This window comes from Passer montanus, unplaced genomic scaffold (assembly GCF_014805655.1).
Source record: "Passer montanus isolate IOZ18808 unplaced genomic scaffold, ASM1480565v1 scaffold1, whole genome shotgun sequence".
Lineage (NCBI taxonomy): Eukaryota > Metazoa > Chordata > Aves > Passeriformes > Passeridae > Passer > Passer montanus.
This window is the reverse complement of record NW_024356504.1, coordinates 16,884,953-16,911,238: the sequence shown is the minus strand read 5'-3', so window position 1 is coordinate 16,911,238 and position 26,286 is coordinate 16,884,953. Positions and strand designations below refer to the sequence as shown.

The 26,286-nt window shown below is 42.9% G+C and overlaps 1 protein-coding gene across 2 annotated transcripts in view; it reads right to left on the bottom strand.

Annotated features, from left to right (window-relative positions):
- GLI2 (GLI family zinc finger 2) overlaps positions 1-26,286 on the bottom strand; it is a 189,437-nt gene that overhangs the window by 136,809 nt on the left and 26,342 nt on the right. For both annotated transcript variants that reach the window (XM_039702027.1, XM_039702018.1), the window contains exon 2: positions 3,074-3,236. In XM_039702027.1, the coding sequence (XP_039557961.1) occupies positions 3,074-3,206 (133 nt within the window). In that variant the 5' untranslated portion in view covers positions 3,207-3,236. The remainder of the gene's footprint in view (positions 1-3,073; positions 3,237-26,286) is intronic.

The window sequence follows — 26,286 nt, the reverse complement described above, 5'->3', positions numbered from 1 at the left end:
CATATCTGTGAGGCCAATTTCTGAACATCTGATCAATGAGTTACTATAAAAAACTGTCGCAGATGATGTTTAAAATGGCAGCTTCAGAAGACTAAAAATATGGGATGCAAATTTTTAGTACAAAAGGACTCTTCTCTACTGCCTGCATCAACAATATTGATCTCTTTTCCTACAGCCATAACTTAATTTGTTAGAGGATGGAAACATGTGGGACAAATACCCCAAGCAAGGAAACTAGAAATGCAGACTGAACATATTATCTTATAAAAATACAGTCTAAATAGTAATATAATCAAATAGTTATTCTTCAATTATTTAACTAATATTCAGTTTATTCCTTCAATTAATTAGAAATAAATCCTTATGATCTATTAATTCCTACAAGTGAAAAAGAAAACCTTATGATCTGAGAAACATACAAAACGCGCTATGATGGCACTCCTGTGTGACTCAGTAGAAGAAGAAGAAATGTATCGCAAATTACATTTGCTTGGCTCTGGAGAGCAGCTTGGTGATTTGCAGCACTGGCTGAGCCTCACTGCCACTTTCTCATATGCTAGTACAAAGAGTAAAACCTCTGCAATAAATGAAACCAAGGGTTTGTCTTGGATGAGAATAAAGATTCACTCGTATGGCCCCAAAGCAGGGTGGGGAGCTCAGAGGGCCCCCTTTAAGGCTGATGCCCTCCTCAAGCTGAACTTCCTAATTAATCTCCAAGCCTCGTTTGCTTTCTTCTGTAAAAATATGAGCACAAATACTTGTAGTTCTGGCCTGTTGTGAGTAATTACTTTAGTTTAGGGAATCAAACACGTTGTATTAGCATGAATACCATGTAAGTAGAATCTCATCTCTACCCAGCCTTTTTGTCATCACCTGCTACATCACACCTCGCAGTTAACTCATGTTAGAAGACAACTTCGTATCAATTTTTCTACTTTCAAGCACACAGGCACAAGCATGCTGGTGCCTTTCAGGAGCCTGTATTAAGTCTAGCCAGAGTTCAAAGGAAAGCACTTGGAACCACAGGAGCACGTGCATCACCTGCAGCGTCCCGGGCCAGCGTCCGGCCACACGCTGCTCCGCTGCTGCCCATTTTGGGCCATTTATGAGCACTTTTCTTCACAGCGTGACACAGATTTCACTCTTTACATCTCATTACACAACGCTTTTATCACAATTCCCCTGACATCTTCAAACAATCCTCAACTTACTTCTCCACTTCCTCCTACTAAAAGGAGAAATATTGAGGCCATAAATCACTTTTTTCCAAAGGTGAGAGCACACTGCTAACAGAACATATTATACTGGACGCTTAAAAACCAATTAGGTCTCCAGGGACACCAAACGGGCTGATGGACACTCCACCTCGGGGCATCCTCATTTGGATTTCTGGAATGGTTGTGACTGCTTCCTCAGTGGAGGCACTCCCAAGGCAAGGGCCAGGTGGGGAGAAGGTGTTTATGCGTAACAGCACATCTGTGGGTTGTGAATTTTAGAATATGCTTGGACTGTGTTGGGGCCAATCAACCCTTCAGGTCTGCTGTCATGGAGATGATACCTCAAGTGGGCTGCCTCAGAAGTTCCTACAGCCTTTGCTTCTTCAGGGATTTGCTGGGGGATGCCAAGCTTCTGCACGTTGCTGTCCCCCCCTATTTCAGCTTCCTAGCAAGCCTTCCTTTCTGCCACTTTGTGCAGTGCTCACAAGGGAAGTGGCTCAGACCAATCCAGGACCACAAAACTGCATTTCCCTCCAAGCAATTTCGTAAGACTTTCTGTTTGCTTTTAAAAAAAAGTTTATCAAACACATGACCCAATCCAATAGATTCCTAGCCACTCTTACATTATTCTGTGCATCTGAATCTTCACAGGTCAATTGGAAAAAGAAGTAGCAAAGTTTACAAAAAAGGAGAGATAAAGCAGATTTAAGCCTTTTTGGTCAGAAACTATCTTCAAAACTCAGGCAATAAAAAACTCAAACTCTCCAGCCAATCTGGGTAAGAAAGAGGGGAGCTTACAGAAGAGTCGTTCTGTTCTCCTGGGATGATGAAAAACCACCCCACAGTGAAGGAAGGGGAGGGGACAGGTTCATTTTGAGGCAGACTCTGACTAGCAATAACGTGTATTTCAAAAAAGATAAAAAAGCTGTCTGCAAAGTTTACACAGCTGGGATGTCTCTTGTAACATCCAAACTGCTGCAGCCTTGCCTAAATTTGTCTCTCATACCCTGTCCAGAGATGACAACCAGTCCCCAGCGAGGGCAGCTATGGTGGCTCCCCAGTGGGCACAGCCTTGCCCACAGCTGTGACACCATGATGGGCCCTGGCACTACTCTGGTGATCCACCAGCACACATGTTCCAGAGATTTTTGGGTTGTGCCCACCCCAGCAAGCAGGAAGAGGCAGGAGCAACATCCCTGCATGTTTACCTGCACACCACAGTTACATCCACCAGTAATGTAGTGTCCACAAGAGCTTCCCAGATGACTTCAACAGCAGCAAGACCAAAATCTTGCTTAACACACTGACTTGAACAGAAACAGCACAAGTGGAGGGGTTTCTTTATGAACATTCTTGCAGTGGGTCTGGACATTCCCAAATTCCTCTCTAACTGTGAAATCCCAGCAGCAATGACTGAAGACTGTGCACTCTGTTTAGCTCATTAGCAGGATCACAGCTGGCACATGACCCCCCTTTCTGACCAGGATAACGAGGTGCTCCCCTTCTCCAGCCAGCCCCACCAGGCACTCTTTTAACTCCACCACGGAGGAGTGGAGGGCACAGTGCTGCCAACACTATGCAGCACCAGTCAGCTGCTGGCAAGCATTGATGGGATGCCCCAACTCCCCCAGAGCCACCTCTCACCACCCATCCCCTCCCTCACCCCAGGCCAGTTCTCCATCACACTACAGTGACGCTTAGATGCTACGCAGTGACAGCTTCCAGTTCCTCTGACAGCCAAGAACCCCAATAAACTCAGCATGTTCACAGGAAGACAGATACCACCATACTTATTAAATTCTTACAGTCTAATGAAAAACACCCCTGCTGCTTTCAAATTGTGGAAAACAAAGTACCTCCTTGTGCCACTGCTGCTCCTGCTGCTGCTAAAGGAGGGGGTTTCTTCCCCGTCTCTGTAAAGCCATTCCCCTCCAGAACAGCACCTTTCCCTTCTTTTTTCCCAGCAGCTGTTGAAGCAGAAGTTTCCATCTTAGACGGGCATCTTCCAGCTCAGGAACCCTACAGGACATAAAACAAAACCAGATTCTGGTAACCACTCACAAAACACGCAAAATCAGCTCCATGAAGCAGAAGATGGTTGGCAGAGTTCAAAAGCAAATGGCAAGCAGCAAAGAATTCCTGGGTTCCTAACTCCAGCAGTCATAGGCACAAAGGCCACAACCATGTAAAGGACTGGGTGTTCTCGAAGATCTACAAAGATCAGGACCAAAAAACAATCCCCAGCTAAACTTGGACTACACAGTAAAGTTTACAGGTCCAAAGGGCTTTCCAGGATTACAGGGTAGGTGAGACACAAATATTTAGCACACATAAAAATGGATTTACCCATGGTATACATGACCTAGACCATCCTAAGAAAAAACTCTGCTAAAAATTTCCAATAAAACACAGATCAACATATATTTAAAGTGGGGGTTTTTTTCTATGTTTCTATGTGCTTATGTTGTGGGCTAGTTTGGAACCAGTGTCATGATCAGAACTTTTCAGCAATGTTTATAGATAAGCCACAGCAGATCTGCCATATTACCATATCCCATCAAGTTCTCACTGGTGAAGTCTAACAAACACTGATCCTTCTCTCTCCCAAAAAAGTTCTTCTATGCTTATCAACTGCATCTGAAAATCAGCCACAGCTTTAACCCCCTTACAAATGGTGAATTAAATGCCACGAAATATCCACAAAACAAGAAGATACCAAAGTACAAATAACCTAGGTTTTTAAACTTAGGTTGATAAAATATAGCAGCTCCTGAACTTTTTGCCAGCTTGACCATTTTTTTCTGTATGACTCAGACTTAAATGGTCTCCCAAAAGCAAACATACTGGTATCCCAAATTTACTGTAAAAATGGAGTTTCTTTTAAATGAAGAGGCATACTTTGTTTCTGAATGCAAATACTTTGTTCCCCTCATTTTACCTTGTTTGATTTCACATGTCTCCACCTGACGCCTGCTTGCACACAACCAGCACAATTACCTGGCACTACCAGCCCCAGGCTGGTCTTGGGAAAACCCACTGCTAATTCCTCTTTCCTTTCTAATTTTAATGCAGATCTGCGATTTTTCACATGCAAATTTTCAAATGCAAATTTTTCAGCTCCTGAAATACTCTGGAGCACACGGGCTGTTTACCTTCCTTACTGGAATTAATGGGATCAGGGGAATATCTGGGAAAGCAGAACATTTTTGTGTGTGTGTGCGGGCAGTTTTATCGCCATTGTACCAATTCAAAACTTCCCTCCCTTTGCTCTGGAGGACAGACTCCTGAACATACTGATAAAGGTAAACTCTCCAAAAACCTTTAAAGCACAAAGATTTCAGGAATTCCCACCCTGCGAGGGACCTGGTGCCCACCACACAGCTGTGTGCTGCAGCCCGAGCTCAGCCCAGGAGCCTTCAGGCGTGGCTTGCATTAATGGGACAACAAAGTGATGGATCTGTGGTCACAGTCTGCAGCTGTAAACTGCAGAGCTTGCATTGGAAATGACAGGACCCACAATTACAGGCTTTACTGATGACACAAGGCTCCACTGAATACCGAGGTGGCCCCTCAAGGTCCTGCCCCGGCATGTGCTGGGCTTGATGGCAAGCATGGGACGGGTTCCTGGGGGCCAGGACTTTACAGTGGTTTAATCCAGGAATCAGGTTGGGTTACAGGCCACGTATGAAATAAATACACCCCAACTGCAGGAGTATTTGACCTGGGTCTGACAGCCTGGGCTTCTGTTCGTTAAGCAAATAAACTTCAGAGGCTCTATTACTAACCCCCCACCTGTTTCTTCTTAGTCCCTCCTTTCAAGGCTTTGCACTTTTGTTTGAAACCAGACTCTGGCCCTCGCACCCCAACCCCCCTTCTCTGGGTACCCTGACCCTGGGGGCAGCCCCGGGGCTGCGGGAGCATCCTCGGGCACTGCAAAGCTCAGCAGCCAGCGAGGGGAAGGAAGGAACTGGTAACAGGACTTGTTCTGTGAAACATGCAGATTACAGCCATGTTTTTTTTCCAGAGATGCCTGAAGCAAAATCTCTACATCCCTGCCACAGACACCTCAGTAGGGACCCAGTTTTTCAGATGTGTCATTTATCCAACTGGAATGTGACAGGAGATCATGCCTGTATTTGAAAATCTGGTCTTTGCAGCTGTAATGCTCTTTTCAGATGAATTATGAATTTAAAACAATATTCAAGTGTTTGTAATAAGTGGTTGTATTAAACAGGTAAATCCTCAAATACCAGATTAGGAAAAAAATAAATAATGCAACTACTCTAATCTCACAGGATTTAGGGTAATAAGTCTATAATTATTTTTGCTTCGTAAAGGTGCCTGGGGCAGAGCAGGCTGGCTGTGAGGTTCCGAGCTTTTCCCCAAGTCAGCAGCAACTAAAAGTCATTTTCCTTTCACAGCACCCCACAGCCAGAGCTGATCATCTCAGCCCAGGAAGACACAAGCATCCTTCCTGCTAGATCCTGCTCTGCCCAGCACCTCTGCCCACAAGACAGAGAGCAAAGGATCACCCACACTGATTTCATGTCCCACCTTCTGAGGTTTCACAGCTCTTCAGTGGCCAAGAGCTGGTGACCAGCAGCCATCCCAATGGTGCAAGGTGTGACCAGGACACAGCACTGGAACCCTGGAGATTTAGGTCCCCATCACAGAGCTGCTACAGGTTCCTCAGTGTCCGTGGGCAAAAAGCTTAACTTCTCTCTTGCAACCAGCCATAAAATAGGAAATAGTACTTTGCCCTATTTGCAAAGTGCTTTGAGATCCTTTGAGGCACAAGGCTATGGAAGTGTTTTTATTACCAGTATAAGAAAATATATTGGTGGAGGCAGTCAATCCACACTATCCAGGAGCACAACATTCATTTTTTAAGCAATGCATACTTTGCTTTCTTTTCGATGCTAAACTTTTTCTGCCGCTCTGTGCCACACAGAATTTATAAATTCAATGACAGATTAATCTTAGCAGTGAGCCATTTGGCATGAAAAAGGGTTTCACAGGGAGCCTGCTTTTTCCTGTAAAGAGCATGCATTTAGGAGTGACTATACAGAGAAAGACCCTATGCACTTATTCAAGCACAACTCTCTGCCCTCCGTCATTACTCAGAATTAGAAAACCAGAATGGATTACTCAGGTTTTTCCTAAGGTTTGTAGCTTTCTCTGCAGGAGGAGGGCTGGGTAATTGATTTTGACACTAATACCAGCACTATTCATATGCCCTGTAATGTAATTCTGCAGTGACACTAAAAAGGCAGCCATCTGAGATCTGAACAAGGAAAGTGCTATATGATTTGCCCTAGACAACCCTAGCTATTTTAACAGCTGTGTTGTATATTAAAAGGGAGAAATCCCAACAGAATTAAAAACAACAAAGTCACATTTGCCTTTGAGGGAAAACAAGAAGCCGTAAACTTTCCTAATAAAACAATCCCTCCTGCCAAGTGCTTTAGGAATGGTCTAGAAGTGCTGTCCGAAAATGCCTGTCTCTATTGGAGGGCATCAGCCTGAGCAGGACTGCTGGCAAACTCAGGAATGAACAGATAGTCATCAGCCATACCCTCTGCACACCCTTTTTTTTTTCAAAAAGGCAATTATTTCCTTCTTCAGGATTGTTCTTTCATCAGGAAACCCCCTTCTCCTCCCCTAGACAGAGCAGAAAACATTTTTTTTCCTTCTCTGTGAAAAATTAATGACCAAGTTTGCCTATTTCTGCTCAAAGGTTAAGCAGCATCATGGGAGTGATCCTCTCTGGTAGAGGGCAGGCACTGCCAGTGACACTGTGACTCAGATCCAATCCTGAGTGCCACCTTCAAGCCTGGTAGCCCCATGGAAGGGGCAGAAAGGGATTTCCAAAGCATGCTTCCAGAAGCCATGTCAGTTTTTGGGAATATTTTGGGCTCAGATCAGTGTGTATTCTCTTTTCGTTTTGAGTTCATACCTGACCTCCCCATGCACAGCCCTAGCAGTGCCAGTGAGGTGGCATCACCTCCAGGGGACACACTGGAGGTGTGCTGGCTGCTGCCAGTGCAGCACCACAGCCAGCACCATCACCACTGCTGCTGGCTCCAGGCAGGACTGACGGGAGCTGGGATAACCAAGGGCAGCCTTTGCACAGCTCTCACCCAGTTTGTGCTCAGGCACTCGCACAGGGACAGTCAATTCTGCCACATCAGCCCTATGTAGGTGATGTGGGGTGGACAATCCCAGCTCTGGCAGCTTTTCCTGGCGTGCTGCTTTAGTTAAGATAAACAAAGACATACTCCCGCCATCTCTTCTTTTGCAGTGGACTGTGTCATACAGCTCAAGCCTCCTGAATACATTATCTACTTATGAAATTCAGTGTGAGCCAACTGCTCTGAACATTGGCTTAATACAGTGGCTGCCGTGATCCTTTCAGTCTCCCAGGGTTTGAGCCAAATTATGTTCTCAATTACACGGAAGTAGCAGCAGTTAACCCGGTGAAGTCATAGGCTCTGTACCACAGCAAAACTTGACCCCTCTATTTTCTTTTATATCAGCAAATGCTTCAAATTACTAAAGAAAGTTTTTTCTGTCTAAATGCCACTAGTAAATCTTGGGACTATTCAAACAGGCTGTCTGCTGCTGAAGGACCTATAACTGTTTACAGAATATCAATCTCAGGTAAAAGCAGCATAAATATTAATTCAGAACTAATCACTTTTGAGGTCCTCCTGACACAAGGTTTCCCATCTTGACACTTCTTGGGAATGGCTTGCTTGAGCCAATCCTACAGGGTTGATTACAGATGGAAATTAGAGCTGTACACTGGGGCAGTAGCTCTCTGTCTGGGGGCTGCTCCTGTACCTTCCCCTCAAAAAACCTTCTGTGGTGGGTCCCTACCAGCTTCTGGGATGAAAAGGAAGCACAAGACAAACCCATGTTGGCAGAAGTAGGGCTAGAAGGGCACAGAGCTCCTCAGGGGTTATTTTTTTTTATCTGTTTTTTTACCCCCTACCCTGACTCCTGCTCAGAGAAGAGTAGTACCAGGCTCCAAAGGGAGGGAGGAGGGAGCTGTGCTAGCAGCAAACAGGATAGGACAACACACAAGTTCTGCCTCCCTACTCCCAAAGGTAAGGCTAAAATTGCTGAGAAATCTGAGAAAGCTTCACCAAACAGTTCCAGCCCATGGCAAAAGTTGTATCACTCAAAAAAATGAAAAGAGTAAAAAAGAAAAGGGGGGGGGGGGGGAAGAGACAAAAAATACCCCCAGTAGAGTTGGCAAAACTGCAATAGTTATACAGGTTCTGGAATGTACAAAGGCTGAAATCAGAGACTTAGCATCTCTTTTGAACTTCAAAAACAACAAGTCTCTTCAAATCACTCAGTTAATTGGCTTTAAATTAGAGTTCTAAGTTTAATGAACAAATCCTTCGCGTACGGCATGAAACGGATACACTTCTAGATTAACTTCCTGATCAACACCATCTGCCATTTCCATGTGGCAACAGCAAACCAAAAGCACGAGGAGAAGGAGCTCTGCAATACTGTGAGGGGTCAAAGTGCACCCAGAACTGACTGGGGCTTGGTAGTGTCTCTCTGTTAACATCACCTCCAGCCAGCTCCACAAGTCCTGGGATATTTCAGGCACAACTCTAACCAGAAAAGTAAAGAAAGGAAAAATGCAGGGTAGGAAGGAGGCATGAGGGAAGGAGGGATGTTTGCAAGGATGACTGGATGGATGTGGAAAGAGCAGCAAGTTCCTGAAGATGTACCCTTGTACATCTGGAAAACAAGAAATAAGGGGATAGCGGGATGACCTTAAAGACTTACTGAAGATTATGAGTGAATGGAGCACAGACAATGGCAAATCCTGTGGGAACAGAGAAGCATGGAAAAGAAGAAGACTTTGGCAGACCTGATTGCCCAAGAGATGGAGATACATGCACTGCTGGGGCAGGGGAAGGCACAACATGAGATGTCTCATGGCTGGGACAGAACAGGAAGGCAGGGCACACAGAACAGGAAGAGAGACAGAGGCAAGAAAAGTGACATGCGAGGGTCTCTGGTAGAAGAAATATGCCCTGCAAACAGCTTCAAAGAATGTGGCCTTCCAGCCTGCTCCATCACTCTTTGTACATGGAGTACCTAAGACTTTGTGTTTAGCCACAAAAAGAATTTACTGCTTCAGGTGGTCCCTGCTTACACTGACACTGACCACAGCAGCTTTCCACTTACACCAAACAAGGACACTGGAGTTAGTGGTGGCAGTCAGAAATTATCATCATATGGACTGTCTGCAAATATTCAGCTACCTGCTGAAGAACCAGCCTTCAGCAAATATTCAGCTACCTGATGAAGAACCAGCCCCTGGGAGACCTTCCAGCAGGAGCCAGTCACTGATGGGTCCTGGGCAGCAAGGCTGCAATGCCAGCATCCACAGAGGGGCAGCCAGCCCTTGTGCCCCCTGGTCCTGGGCAGGGCTGACAGAGGTAGCATGGCACTTGTGGGAGAGACATGTCCTTCAGGAATGTCAACCACAGGCCAGGCTATCCCAGGACACTCTGTGGCACCAAGTGACAGCACTGAGGCTACTGTATTGCAACATAAATGATTTTTCCCTTTCTAAAGCCATTTTACTTTCTGGGCTGCATTTATTGGAAAGGAGATGATATTAAATAGATGAACTAACATTTCAGCCATTTTCAGGTTTAGCCTGGTGTTCCTATTTTTCACAAACACTAATGTCACTTAAACATTGCTGCTTCATTACAAACAAGTCTGATTTATAAAATAACAGAACATTTGAATCGTTTCCCCACTTCCAGTATATTTTCAAGATGCCAACCTTACAGCCTTGAACAAAAATTATCTTTCAGATGCTGGGTTAAAAACAATCACAATACATCATCAAAACATACGAACAGACATAAAAGCTCAAAGCCAGACACAGAATCAGCACTGGTCCATGCCGAGGCATGCAGGCTGGGGTACCTGACTTTCCCTCCTTTCCCTCAGAAGTTATCTTTGTTTCTTACTTTGGAAGAACTGAGAAGATGGAGGAGTGGGGGCTGGAGGGAAGAGTCTTTTGTGGTAGAACAGGAAAACAAAGTCATGCTTGTAATTTTACAAAACCAATCCTACATGTCTTATCATGAGAAAATTTCCACTAAGCAAATTCCGACATGCGAAAAAAACGTCAAAGAAGATAATCAAGATACTCCTGCAGTCAGACTCTGTATTAACATGCTGCAAAAAATATGGGAGGATGCCATCAGGTAAACAAAAATTGCTTAAAAGTGATGCGTCACCATTATAACTGGTCCGTGAATCTTCACTTGGGTTTTGTTTATTTGTTTGCTTTTGTTTTAAGAGTGAGAGAATTGTGGCAAAGCATCGTCTAAGTTTGTGTTTTTGATGTAAATCCAAAGAAGTTTTCAATTTCCTGTTACACAACTGTCTGTGTTTATTCCAAAAACAGAACCAACAAGACAAATACTACCTATGTGTGCACACATGTATCTAATGAAGAAGTATTGTTTTCATTTTAGGAAACCTTTGCACACCGAAATGGAAAACAAAAAAAAAGGCAATACAGCACCCCCCAAAAACCCCCTTCATCGAGTCTTCATGCTCCAACAAGAGCAGAAATTGCTAATAACTGAGATGTCAGAGAAAACATCTGTGGTGCTTGGCAGCTACACCAGGGTGGGTTACAGCCAAACAGAGTGGGTGACACACTGCATGAAGACCAGGGTGGAGGACCATTAAACTGTTTACCAGAAAATTAGACTCTAATTGCAAATCACTAATAGCCTAATGACTTTTCATCAGGTTTATGAGCAAAAGATACTACAAAAGTAAATTTCACATACTACAAGAGGAACAGAAAGTGATTCTGAGCAGAAATGTTTATGCAGATTCCAGAGAGTGGAGAAGGGTCAGTGCAGGAGATTTGGCTAACAGGAAAAGAGCTGCCTTGATATTGGATTCAAGGGAGGTTATGAGAAGTGAATGTTTTGGCTTGGTGGTGACTGAAGGAGAATCCTCTCAGGGTTTCACTTCCGTGCTGCAGTAGTTTGGGCACTTTCAACTCTCATGAATGAAACCCCAAATACAAACCACATGCACTGAAGTTTAATGGGTTTGCTTTATGTAGGGATGGGATGAGTAATAATGTCTTGTAGTGGCTAGACCATCCAGATGACATTGAACAGGCTCCAAAGCTTGGATAAGAAACCCCTCATTTGGCTCAAGAAATGAAAATCTTTATTTTGAGCAATGAAAGATGAAGGACTGCATCCTTGCAAAAATCCCTACAGCAACTAGGTTCTTTCAGAACATGTTTCATTACGAAATTTTGGTTTATTTTTAAACATTACAGTTCTGTTCATCAGCCTATTGAATTCTCCCTCCAGAGGCACACATGTAAGCATGCAGAAGAGAGAAGCCTGGGAAGAAAACGAGAATGTAATTAAAAACAAAAAAGCAACACTTCAGTTGGCTCGTTTTCCTCTGCTGAACACATACACCACACAAGCTGCTATTCCACACTTTATTCCACTCCACATATTGTCTTTATAAGACTCCAGTTGCCAGCTGAAGGCAGGATGCAGACCACATAAAATGGTTGGCAGTTCATAAACAGGAGATTCGAAATTCATCCAGATGAGAATGGGAGAAGAGTTTCTCAGGGGAACATAGAGTATCTAGGACTGGAAAGACTCATGGAGGTCACCAAGGTCAGCCTCATGCTCACAACCAGCATCTGAAAACCCTAAAACTGTTGACATATCTGACAGTGGCTTTAGAAGGAGAGGTCAGAGTTATATGGAATGCACCCATGAACCACAACAAAGACTAGTCTGCAAGGACACAAGCATGCTGGTGAAGAAAAAATTTAGGGAGAACCAAGAATCCTTGCAAGGAACGTTACAAGAGGAAGAATGAAATCAATACTTTGAAGAACATTCCATTTCTGTGAGCTGTGACTCAAATTACAAAGCTATATATTTTTCCAGAAATTAAAAGTTAAGTAAGTGGTGACTGGCAGAGCCCCTATGTTTTCAGCAGTGCAGGTCCATCTTCTACAGAGAAAAGAAACTGCACAATGTGGTTGGCTGTCATTACAGTGGATGGGAATAAGTCTTTCAGGAGACAGGCTAAAGTATTCAGGAGGGTATTAAGCTAATGACAAAAGACAAGGGTGAAAATGAGCACTCATTTAGCCAGAAATCAAGATGTCAAGATTAAAATTAATCAAGGTACCAAGGGACTCAAAGAGAAGAGATTCCTTAATTGTGTAGATTGTAACACTACGAACACGCGTAATAAACAAGAAGTGGAATAGCTCCTTTAATACACAAATTAGTCCTGACTGGTATTACTGAATCTGGTGGAAACATTCATATGAATGGAGAGTTACAATCATTTTGTGTATCAGGGACTGGAAACAAATACAGTCATGAAGCCTGTCAGTGACAAATGGCTGTTGACATGGTAAATAAAGATGATTGCTTTATACCAGTGAGATGCTCTCCATGCCTAGATGGCCTAGATAAAGATTATAGGTTCTAAAGCAACCACATACAAGGCCACACATCTGGAAAATAATTGATTAAAATGAAAACTGTCTGAGAAACACTGACTGGAGATTACTTGAAGTTTATGGCGGGCAGACAGTGGCTGAGAAGCTCTATGGAGGGTACCAACATTAAAATGATTAAAGCAATATGTGTTTGTCTACACAGAGTTTGGGAGGCTGTAATGCCTCTCTGCCTAATGCTGAACTGACAGTGTGTGCCATTCTGGTGCCCACAGTGCAAGCAGAGCGATGAAAACTGCAGAGGCTCCTGTGCCACTCATGAGAAAAATGAAAGAGAGGTCAACAGAGAGGCACTTGCAGAATGACCTGATCAGTAATATTAACACATACACAACTGCAAAGGCTAAGAGACAGATATTAAACTAGAGAAATTCAGATTACAAACAAGGCTCCAAGTTTCAACAGAAAAGAGCACTAGGTTCAGGCTGGTGTCAGACTTTCTGGCATGGCAAAGCTGACATTTTGTTCGGGTGTTTTTTCAGGAGGTCTGCTGTAGTCTAAAACTTATCACAGGACCTGGGTTTTAAGTACAGCATGGGTTTAAGTACAGGAAAGTCCTCTGACACTATTATAGAGAAGATTAGACTAGATCAGCACCTTGATCCTCTGTGCAGCTACGTATCAGGATATTATTAATGGTTGGTTCGCCATACCTTCACACATCAAAACATCTGCATTTATTATGATTAAATTTTAGCATGTCTGTCTCTGCTGACAACAAAACTAATGTCTACCTTCCAACTTCCCTATTTTTTTTCTTTTGTGATAAGGACTTAGGACAGGTGTTTATGTCCTGCCAATGGCAATGTTGCAGAATATACATTTTTTCACTATGCAGTTATGTCTACCGTGCTACAAGTGTTTTGATGACTGAGAAATTATAAAACCATTCACCAACAGAATAGCATTCAATCTTCACTTTGTAGCCTATACACTACACTTGGTTTCTTGATCTGGTAAGCAGCTGCCAGCATCAAAACCAAGAAAGGAACAACACTGTAATTTATTTCATTCTCTTGTTAAAAAAGCTAAGGGAAAAGCTCCCATCTCAACCCCAGCAGTGGTACCTCCACAGCCCAGAGAAGACTGGGAATACAAGGAGGTCTGGCCCTCCGCAGCCCTGCAGCGTCTGCTTCACATACAAAACAAGCTGGGCTGACAAGCCAGAACATCTCATGTCCCCAAAACTCACTGCAACAAAACACAGGCCAGCAGTGAACTTGTAGCAAATGTCAGCAGGTTGCTATGGCTCAGGGGGAAGGTTTGGGGACCACGTTGTGTGTATGTGACAGCGCAGCTGAAGCAAGAGAATCAGAAGAACCGTGAGCGGCGGCAGCCAGGCCAGGGCCCCAACACTGGGAAGTGCATTTGCACCTGTAGAGCCCCCACAGATTTTCAGAGGCTGTTCCAGAATTCAAGGCACAGTGACTGATGTGGCCACTAGACACAAGAAGATTCTTTCAGCTATTTCATTACATAAGACTCAAGTCATTCAGGCTAACCTGAGAAGATTCTGTAAATCCTGCCTCCTTGTTTGCTTTCGTTCCTTGATAGTTTCTAATTTAAGACAAAATGCAAAGGATTCATATAAATTCTTCAGGACAGAACTCTTGCACAGGAGCCTGTTTGTATACACACATACACTTATATCTGGTTTTAGTTATAGTTATTATTTAGATGTAACTAAACCAGTTATAACTAATATATAACTATTTACTAAAACAGTTACAATATACCTTGCAGTTATTGTACATTATTTCTGCTTTATATTAATGCACATAATTATATTCTACATCCATATCTTTTTTCTGCATGCAAGCTTGTTGAGCTCTGATAAAACAGTAAAAACAAGCTAATTCTTTTACCTCCCATCTACAACTTCCTCCCTGATCCTGAAGTTTCATCTACTTTTTCCTTTAATCACCTCACTCCTCCATAACCATCTTCTAAAATACGCCACAGCCACTTTTTTTGCTCTCCTTGCTCTTTCTCTCTTTTTTTCCTCTTTTTTCTGGTCTGCCTCCCTCTAAACCCAAAATCCCAGTTGTGTCTATAACTCTTTCCATCTTCCTTCTTGTTCACTACAGCTAAGCTGTATTCAAAGCCTGGTTGCCTCTGGGCTTTCTCTCCACTAAATCTTACCTACACTTTACTGTCAGATTGACCTAGTTTGGACCTAATTCCCTCCAACCACACAGAAACTTCAGTCTGTCTCTCAAATATCTCTCACAGAAGTCTGGCCATAGTTAGAAGCTAGCAAAGGATGCCAAATGCTGTAGAAGTGGATAGCACCTTGTTTGTTATCCAAGTTTGAAACCTGGGGTGGTCCTCAAGATTCCTCCAACCTCACTGTAAGATTTTGCCTCTAGGCCACCTCTGACTCCTGCTTCTTCCTTCTGCACAGTGTCTCAGAGTTTGGCATTTCCTTGAGTTTCCTGCCACTCACCTACACATCTGAACTCAAAACACCAGCCTCTAACCCATTCATTTTCATTTACAGCAAGTTCCTTTACATTGGCTCTAATGAGTACAAAGCTGATTTCACAGCCATTCAGAATGTGGGAACAAAGAACATTTTCCTAGCTTGTCACTTTTTTCCTGTCACTTCGCTTTACATCCTTTGATGGCATGCTCTTTTGTTTTGCCTCAGCCATTGTCTCCTCTTTCAAAGCCTATCAAAGCCTACCACACTATGCTTTCAATCTCACTGGCTTCAGGAAGACTTCAGCAAATGCATATGCACTTGCTTCCATCAGGGCCTAAATATGTGTTCTTTGAGTGGGTTTGGTCATACAGGTCAGAGATATCTGCCCGCTCCCAGTCTCACTCATAATTAGTTTTCACCACTGAAACGACTAACTTGAGCTGCCTTCTGTTTCATTACAGGTCTCCAAAATAAGATAATCAGATCCCCTCAGAAAATCAGGAACCAGTTCTGATTTTCCTGTTCTGTTTTCAGAAGTACTAGGGTTCCACAGTTAACTCTATTTTTCCTCCTGTAAGGGAATAATCACTTGCATAACTCATTTACCATAACTCACTTATCCCTCTACCAAAAGAAAGATTATATTTCTTATTTCCCTTTGCTCTCTGCATAACACAGTGTCAGAGAATCTTGACATTCAAAATTATATGCTACAAATACTGAAAAACCTCCTCAAGTATGCATTTTAATTGCTGTCATAACCTAGCACTTGACTGAAAACCCAGTTAGCTTTTTCTCTACTGAAGAAATTAAACATCTGTTTTTCCCCATCTCTACATTCATCCTTTTGAGTCCAAACTTTCATAGAACTGAAGGCACAGGGATGGGGGACTTGTCACCAGCTATAGATGACCACACAATTTCTTGTTTTTAAACCACAGCTACCCAACATTAGGTACCACCTTGTCCTCTTGGACACTAGCCAGCCTTTCATGTATTCCAAGTGAGACAGCTCAACATACTTTCTGTCTTGGAGACTGTATCATCACCACAAACTCAGCACTTCACAGGTTTATTGCTAATAAATGCTTATAAACACTAATTAAGAAAAAACAAAACAAAACAAACACACAACAAAACAAAGAAAATGTATTTTTTGAAAACAAAAATTGATGGACATCCTCCAGTCATTAGTGGCATATTGAGAAAACAGTAGATGTCTTCCCGTAGCACTCTTGCAACCAAAGATTGTTCTTTATTTAGAGAACATATTCAGGCAGATGCCTTCAGAGAAAGACCTGAAGCATGTGCTGGATTGGTTTCCATTGCTGCAGCCCGCTGAGATTTTCAGAACACAAGACTGCTGGCTGTGAACATTCCTTAATGTTCAGACCTTCCCTTCTGCTGATCAGTGCAATGACACAACACAGCCCCAAGGCCACGTGGCTGCTGCCTGGCCCTTTGGCTGGGCCCTGGACACTCACACTGTGAGTCATGCAGAAAACCTACAGTTTTCACCAAACCTGTGGCCTTTTGGGCTCCAGCCCCCACAGCCCCCAAGGGCACTGGCAGCTGAAGGCCTCTTTCAGACCGTGAGAATCGGCAATCAAAGAAGGAACCATCCGCAACTCCAGCACCACATCCAAATTACAGAGCATGCAAGACCTCAAAGCAAACAACTGCGTGTGTAAACAGCTTCAGGGAAAACACACATAGGAAGAGATCTATTTGTTAGAGAAGTAAATGATTCCTGTCTCCTCAGGTGCAATGGAGCAGACCTTGGCTCCTAGAACAGGCCCACTTGGAAGGAACACTGTTGTCCCACCCCACTGTGTTACACAGACCTGTGTCCCTGCCAAGAATTGTGACTGTATTACCAATAAGCACAAAAATAATTAACTGAACTACCTTCTTAGGAAGAGTGTAGTAAACTACAGCCTACTGAGAAATGCAATAAAATAAAGGTGCAAAAAGGTTCCATTGCTTCTAAAAAACCCTCTACACAGTTTCCTGGCTTACTTGCCCCTGCCACAGTAAACACTGCCCAAGAAACCAAACAGATATCAAAATAGCACTAAATATTGCCCAGTCTGTTTTGCTATAGTCAAAGTTGAGGGGAAAATAAAGTGAAGTGACAATGAAAAGCTTTTGTAATGCAATTTTGCTGCTGTGACAGTACATGAGGACAGGAAGATGACCAGAGAGCTTTTCACTCAAATCCATCTTAATGCAGAGGCAAATGGTTTTGGTTATATACAGCTATATATTCACTATAAAATGAATCAAAATAATTTCCAGAAACAGCTTAAATTTATGTAATAATTATGACAGCCCCAAATATACAACAAAAGAGTTTCGTTATATACACATCTAACATATTTAAATTAATTTCCTTTGGTTGATTCATTACAAATGTCCAGTTGATCAGTGATCAGCCCTTGAGATCCACACCATCTTAACCTCCTCTAATCACAGCAGCATACAGTACAATTGCTTTTCACGCCATCCTTGGAAAACCTCTCTGTTGAGCCTTCCTGGAATGGGGTTGCATCATCCAAGTCATTCTGCTCTGCAACATCAGTACTAATCCCTAACATTCTTAATAAATGCAAACACACTTTCCCAGAGCTCTATTCCCAGAGCAGCTTTACTTTGCTAGTGACCACAAAGGTGTGAAGATTTCTAACAAGTCACTAGATGCTAGTAGAGAAAATATGCACACCCAGGTACTTGCAGTCACTTTTCACATCTAGTTTTGACTTTTACTGGTCTTGGGTCCTCTGAGAGATCCAAGTCTTACCTGTCCTGCCCTCTCACATTTATTTCTCTGACCCAGAAAATCCCTCTGCTGCAGCTTCCAGCTTAAACTTTCACCCTAGACAGGACCCTCACTGAGAAAAAAAAAAAAAAAGGCTCTCTGATTCTTCAGACATTCCCAAAGTTTCCTGATCTGCCAGCAAAACCCCAGGGCTGATGCATCTCACCTTCAATAGCCAGTTCCTTTGTTCTGCAGAGGGAACATCACGGCCACACATCCCCACAGGAGAGGCTGGAAAAATTCTCCTCACAGCTGTCCTGAGAAATTTCTGTCTGTTTTGTGAACGTTTGAAGTTTGGAGGCTGATGATGATGCACCTCTCTGCAAACACCAAAGTCATGCCACGATGCAGCAATGATGTATTCAAGCACAGACAGAACCCCCAAATTGTCACAGCACCGCCTAAGGACTGTCACACCGCAACAGACAAATGGTCCCACTCATCCAACACCCTGTCTGACAGCAACCAGTGATGGATTCCTCAGACTAAAATACAAAAAGGTCATTTGCTTTGCCCAGTATTACAGCAAGGCAGCAGAGGGCAAGGACTTTTGCAAGCTGGGGCAGCAGATGATCTCTCTGTGCTATGTCAGATGAAGTGAGAAACTGGGGAAGCATCTCTGCAGAAGGTGTGAGCTTGTTCATTCGCAGTCAGAAAGTGCTTAGAGATCATCAGATCAGAGATAATACAGAAGCACAAATTATTACCATTAGGGCTTCTCTAGATTTTAATACTGCAACCAGAAACACCATTACCTTATTGTAGAAATACCTCAATCTTTCCTGAAGCTTGTAGAGCTACATGCTATTTTAATAAATGCACCATAAACATACTTCCACTTCTGAAGTTAATCACAATTGCCTTACAGGAGATTAACACCATAAAGCACTTTCACAGCTGACGTGTCTTTAAAAAAATTCCCAGAGTTAAACTTGTATAAATAATGTAAGTGACAAGAAATATAATTATTAAATGTTGTCATTTTGGAAGAAAATTAATTAGCGATAGCTGTAGCTGTCTTGTGTCTATTTAAGCAGTGTGCATCTCAATTAAAATTTAATTGCAACAGATTCAGTCACAGCAGGGAAAAGTGATGGAAATGAAAAGCAGTCTGATCCTATATTGCTGTCTACAAGAAAAAGCATGGTAGAAACTGTGGGGGAAGGGGAGGACAGAGGCATGAAGGTAAGAAAGCAACCCCACAGAGCTGTGCTGCTGCACAGCCAGGATGCCCAGCTCCAGTGGGTGCTGTTGTTTCCAAAGCTGCTGCTGGAAGGGCTATTGCTTCCCACCACAGATGATGAGCTCACATACCCACTGTGGTATGAGAGATGGCATTGTTCTTCACACCACTATGTCCCTTTGCTTTCACCACCTCCTCCAGATCATCCTGGAAAACCCCAAAAGCAGAACTGAGAAGGGCCTTCCTTAAGGAAGGACCAGAAATATCTTGAAAACAAAGCCCACTCTAAGTCACTAGAAGTACAAAGATTTGCTTTGAGGAAGAACAGTCCCCTTCACGTGACTTGGAGAAGCAGCCAGTGTCCTGTATGGGTCTGCATTATCTTCTCTATCAGAGTGACCCAGGTATCACCTTTGTTCACTTCTGGAGGATTTTGGATGTCCATAAGATGCTTTAAAGAAATTATACAGCCAGAAGGAGTTAAGATACCTGGCCCATCACTGCACATACAAGATATTCCAGAGTGTCCCTAAAATTCCAACAGCCAATTCTCTACACTGACTGGAAAATACCATCCTATGTCTTAACTGAAGCACTGAAACAGCTCTTCCTTCACCATTCATTTCTCAAGATTCAAACTATCTACTACCTGCTTACTTAAATTAGTAATTTCCATCTCAGAGAAAAGCGAGTATTTCTGTAGGTGTGTAGGATGCAAATCATACTGAAGCAAAAAACAAAAGACGCAGAGTCCTGAGTTAATTTATGACAAGTAAATAAAATGGGAACCAAAAATGAGATGCTCTGGCCTTAAAACTTCAGCTATTTATAAAATACTTGCTGAGTATAACATCACTGAACTACATAAATATTCTTGAAATACTTCTGTTAGGACTTATTCAGCTTCCAAATGAGAAAAATATATTTTTGCCGAATTCCCAGGGCACATTCTCAGTCAACCTGAAAACCAAGTTATATTGTTTCTGACATCATAATTATAATGTAAGTTTACAGTACTTGATCATTTTGTTGATGATGCTGAAGTCATAAGAGAATCAAACTCATTCTCCTGCCATTATGCAACTCTGTTCTGTCATAAAAATCGTTGTTTTCTGCTATCAGAATTAGGGATAGCAACCTGAAATGGTATGTTCCTGTTGAGTATAGAGATAGATAGTGATGAAAACAATCATAATCCTAATAACAACACTGTCACAGTCTTACAATGCTACTAAGGCATAGTTATGATACGGCCCTAGTGAAACGAAGATTTTATTAAAATTTGGTAATCCTAATCTGGTTTTATCTTAAATACATTCTAACTGCAGTTTCCTTATCAAAGCCTTAGGACAAAACAGAAAATAAGCATGTATATATGATCTAATGTAAAAGCCTGCAGTTAGAACAAAGCCAGACCTTTTCTGGTGGCAAATGATGTGACACTTCCTAAAGAGTTCAGGATGGGTGTTCAGAAAACTTTTCTCCAGGAAGACCATGCAGTGCTGGACCAGGTCACCCTCAAGAGGCTGAGGCACCTCTTTCCAAAGAGGTTTGCAACACTCCACTACACAAGCCATGACCAGTTTAACCCAGTGCTGGTGGCAGGTCCCACTGGGGCTGGAGGCTGGGAACAAAAAGCCCCCCTCAGCTTCCCATCACCTAAAATTTCTGGGATTCTGTGATCCTACAGAAGTGGAGATGAGAAATCTCAATGCTTTGGAAGATCATCCAGTTATCTAAGGATCCACTGCTGCTGCTTGAAATGTTCAGCATCAACCAGTCTGAGTGCCTACTCCACAGGTCAGAGGCAGCAAACTACAGGGAAGGTGCCACGTTTACCATTGAGCCTTTTTGCTAAAGCCAAATCCCAGCTATGCATGAAGTAAAACCTGCATCAAAGGTGCAATTGATGATGAACAAGCTGAAACATGACTTCAAAATATTTCTTCCTTCTTTAAAAACAAACAAAAAGATAGCCCCCAAACTTTTCACTGGAGAAATATTTAACTTTCAAACAAGATGATCAGCAACTTCTTTCCTTCTGCAAATAATTTCAAAATGGAGAAGTGGGGGGGCAGGGGGGGAGAGAGAAAAACAAACTACTCAGCCTAATTTACAAAAATCTGTAATATTTTTGTTAAGGTTATCAGATGTCTTCTATCTCAGCATAACTAAAGAAAAGCCAGCCTGTTCTCTGGCACATATGCTGATCTCACAGATCTAATGCAGAAAGCACATGCCCTCCTGTGTACAGCACTCCATATAGTTTATGTGTAAGTTTTCCAAATGTTTTCAAATACACAGAATAACACATAACATAGGGTTTTTTTAAAACTCTTCTCACTTTTCTCCATATTAATATATATAATTATATGCAGGTTTTCCTCTGCTCTTGACTGCTGCTAAGTGGGACTAGAGGCAGTTCTTTTTTCATACACTTTTCAGCTCACCATAAAGCTAAACTCCTATAACTTCAGATCCTGAATCCGACTGCTGAGCATACCTTTCATCACATCACATTATTTGGTCTTCATTTAGCTGTCACAAAACCATTTCCTTTCGTCTACAGATTAATTACAGCCTGGTGAGGTTTCAGAACAAATACCTTTGCCCATTGGAGCCTCAGCAAAGACACAGTGATTCATGCAGTATCTATGCCTCTGGAAGGGAAAATAAAGCTGAGGCAGGACATGCAAGCTGTGAGTGGATCCGATATCAAAAGAACTGGAGCCTCCAGTGAACACCCAGCCATACCAACACAAATAAGTTTCTGCACGACTTGTGCAAGAGCCACAGCTGAACATGAGCCACCAATTTAGCTCGGCACTAAGCTGATTTAGCTACACCATTCATTCATCCAGGACTAAAGATGACAAGGCAGGAAGTGTCACTCAGTCATGAATTATATGTGACACAAAAAAGCCACAGGTGTGGTTTGAGAGACTATGCATGCAGCCGCTGCAGCCCTGGATTCCAGTTAATTGCTGTAAGTAACTATGGAAAATGGACAGTGGGAAACTCCGTAGAAATGCGGAGAGCAAAGCAGTCCAAGAACACTTTCCCACTTGTTCAAAGCAGCGAGATACACCCTTTAAACATGTGTCAACTGTATCTGATGACGACCATGTCAGTGTATTAGGTCTGGCTGGTTAGATACAAAGGGCTGGATTCTCTGCGGTGCCAGAGCCGTGCTGGCAGCGAGCTGCCTGCTGCTGCTGCTGCCTCACAGCTGCCTGTGGGCCATGGGCAGGCTCTGCTCCTGCTGCTCAGCGCACACCCATGGGGTCTGGCAGCACACGGAGCAGCCCAGCCATCACCCTGCTCCTGGGAGCCTCCTCTGCCAGCCTGGCATGGAGGGGTTTGCCCTGAACCACAGCCAGCCTTTTTGTCACTTTCTTCTTTGGGGCAAGCTGAAAAGTTCCTCTCCTTTTAAAGCAACAGGATTGGAATTTCTGAAACCAGAACTTCTAATACCTGAAATGAGACAGAGGAGATCCTGACTTCTGATCAGACCTGGACCAACTTTTGTGTGGTATGACAAAGCCACCTCTCTGCCATGAAATCCTGGCAAAACGTTCCTGACAGTCCCCTCCTGCCAACTTCTTCCATTGCGCAAGTGGAGCTGTTTTGCCAGCTGCTATGGGTGTGCATGAGGCCACTTGTGTGGCCTGTTTGGGAAATAAGAGCTAAGCAAGGGATTATGGATCCAGTTGAACTCATCCTTGCAATCACTGAGAGCTAAATATATCAGTGAAGTTGATGTTTGCTCACCTTTTCTCTTCAAGAGCAAAATACACTTATTCTGGTGGCAAGTCAGCTCAGCCTCCATTCCCACCTCTCCCAGTGCTGATTTTGGGACAAACGTTTCTCTATAAGAGCCTTCAAAATGAATGCATTTTTTGAATTTTGAATTGAATTTTCCCTTCACACTCTGACATACCCAGCTATTTTCTAAAAGCCAGTGTATTAGATCTCCTGAAAAATCTTGCATCCATCTATCAGACATACAGAGCATAGAGATTTCAAGACGAATATTTGCTGCTTTCTCAGTGATATTCAGTGTATCTTTTTTTACTTTTTGAAGGAGAAGAGCTTTGTTCTTTGGTGTGAACTTCCTCCCTCCCTCCAAGAGAGGTCCATCTGCATGTGGATGCTGTGGCTCTCAGGCAGGTACCCAGAGAGCTCCACCCAACCACCAGGGACAGTCCCAGCAGTATTCTGGCCTCAAAACCACACAGAACAGCTAGTCCTTTCCAGTGTGATATCCCTGCCAACAATAATCAACTGGTGTTTTGGAGAAATCACCAAATAAGAGTTGTTTTTTTTTTTTTGTCTGGCTTTAAATTGTACTAAGTATCTGCAGTCCTCTTCAGTAACAAACGACACAAAGAAAGGAAGAGGAAAAAAAATCCTGCTTCTTTAGTTGTTTTTGCTGATTTTGGTCCTGGATCAAAGCTCAAAAAGCTGCAAGTTTGTGGAAGGCACATTAGCAATGCTTAGTGAGGAAAAATTAGTGAACCGTGTAAGAAAGACAACCGACCCAAGGCAGAGGATGGAATCAATGGGCAAACCTCAGGAAGAACAATTCAGCAGGAGGAAGTATGCTGAGAGCCTTCAGACAATTCAACAGGAGCCACCCTGCACTCAAACCCAAGGCAGGTCACAGCGTGAAAAAGCACCAAGAAGAGGAGATATATTTTAATTCATTAGATTGTATTTTAATTCATTAGATTGTATTTTACAAGAAGTGGAGTCTCTAGGGAAGCCATTATTCTCATATAGATGTACTCCGGTGAAACAGATGAAAAAATACCTAGACTCCCTGATGCGAGAGGTCAAACAATTACAATTTCCTTAATTTCATATCCAGTTGGGAAATTAAACAACAGAACTATGGAAGCTTTACACTTCATTTTGAGGGAAGTGGCAATTTAAATTAATTTTTTTAATGTTATAAGAATCGATGAGTGAGTAGAGGAGGGGGCTTTTCCCCAGTGACATTCCCCACCACCCTTTTTAAACAATCTTGCTCATTCAATGGAAAAATAAATAAATAAATCAGGGAACTCAAAGTCTTTTATGAAAGACTGATTCCTTCACAGACAAAGCACTAGGCATTGCTTCTCATGAAGCTGTTTTATTTCATCAATAGTTTTCTCTGCACAACTCAACAAGCTTTGTCCATGAAATGGTTCCCAAAGTTGGGAATATTAGCCTCTTGAGAGAAGCACCATCCTTTTCTCATGCTATAATATATAGGAATAATTTACAGGAATGAAAAAGGAAACAGGAGACCTGTGTTCCATCTAAGCTTGGGCTATGTCTCTCTTCCACAACCCCATAAGCTAAGTCATGGTTATGCTTTTCTAGCTCCTACAAAACTGGAAAAAAATTCAAAGGCTTTATTGGCAAAGAATCCACCCAAGGTCCTGCCCTTTGACACGGCTCCTTTGAAACCTGGCGCAAGGTAGGATCCCATAACACAGGATGGACATGGATGAGAGAGACTGGGAGGGTACACCAAGAAACCTACATGGCTTCTGCCCTGGCTCCAGTCACAGCATTCCCACGGAGTCCCTCATCAGAAGCAGGCTGCAGTTTGGAGTGACATACAACTCTCTCAGTGCTACCCAGCACATGATATGCACAAAACCTGGCAGCAGCAGCCAGACCACAAAAGCTACAGCCAGGAAGAGCATGGCACTGATAGGAAACAAGCCAATGCTTGACCCAGAGCAAACAGGCTCGGGATACCTAACTACAGGACAAAACCAGAAAAACACAACACAAAACAAAAAATGCATTAGCACTTGTACAGAGACAGTGAAAATAAAGAGTCTGCTGGCCATTGGGGATGAAGATGAGAAAATTAATCAAAGACCCTTTTTAGTGATTCACTGGTGGAAAAATATGAATTAGATGGGGTGGTTTTTTTGGCCACAATTAACTCATGAAAATCTGCAAGCAGGATTCAATAGACACTGCTATCCTGAGGCTTAAGAGATAATTTTTTAAAACTTTACATCTAAAACCAGCAAGTCAACAGAACTCATATTACATAGCTGCAAACTCTGGCACCCACGTGTGACTCTGCAGACATTAAAGATTCTCTAATTAAAGACGAGGCCATTTGCAAGACAGATGACTCCAGTTTACTGTCAAGCCCATTGGGAGACATGGCTGAAGCACAACTAGAAGTGTGCAGAGAACAGCTTGTAGACAGGCTAAGCAGGACAGTCACTCTGTGTCCCAGGATGTCCTGCAAACAGTAGGGAGAAAAGCAACCCAGACAGAAACACTGAAAAGCCAAAGTAATTTTTGTCTTGATGCAGTAGGTGATTGAAAAAAAGGCAGCTGTACCTGCAGTTATGAGTACATAGCAATGTCCAGTGAGAAAAGGAAAAAAAAAATCAGCCTGACATTTGCAGGCTGCAAAACCCTTGGTGTACATCAGCTCAGAGCAGCCTCTGGGGATCAGCCCTTCTCCTGGAGCTGCTCAATGAGAGATTCAGCTCCAGCTACAGAATAATCTCAGTTACTGATAAGCAGGATGACACTGCAGAAACACAACTAAGCATGATGACATAGAGTGAAACCACTGTATAACCAACTAATTAAAAAAATAAATTGAAAAAAACTAAAAGACAGAATTACTTAGGCTGTGTAGTAGCTGAGATACACGATTACTGCCACTGTCTTGGGAGGTCAGTCAATGGATTTTTTTGCTATTCTCCTGCACAAATTATCTTCAAATTTATGCCTCATCAGCCACCACAGATACAGCCTGTTCAACCAAGAAGACAGCTTACACCAAACCAAGCCTGGATGCTGTGATCCCATTGTCCTGCCTGCCTCCATCTTCCCTCCCATTCTCCTGTGCTCATATTAATGCAATCACAGCGTCAATCAGTTCAGGGAACTGATCCAGCTAAAAAACAGGATTCTGGGAGGAATTTTTAAAAAATCTGTTTTCAGCATGTGAATGTGTATCATGTATGACCACAAGAGTGCCAGAAGGATAAAGATGGAAACACGATTGTAACAGCTGGATCATTTTAAGCT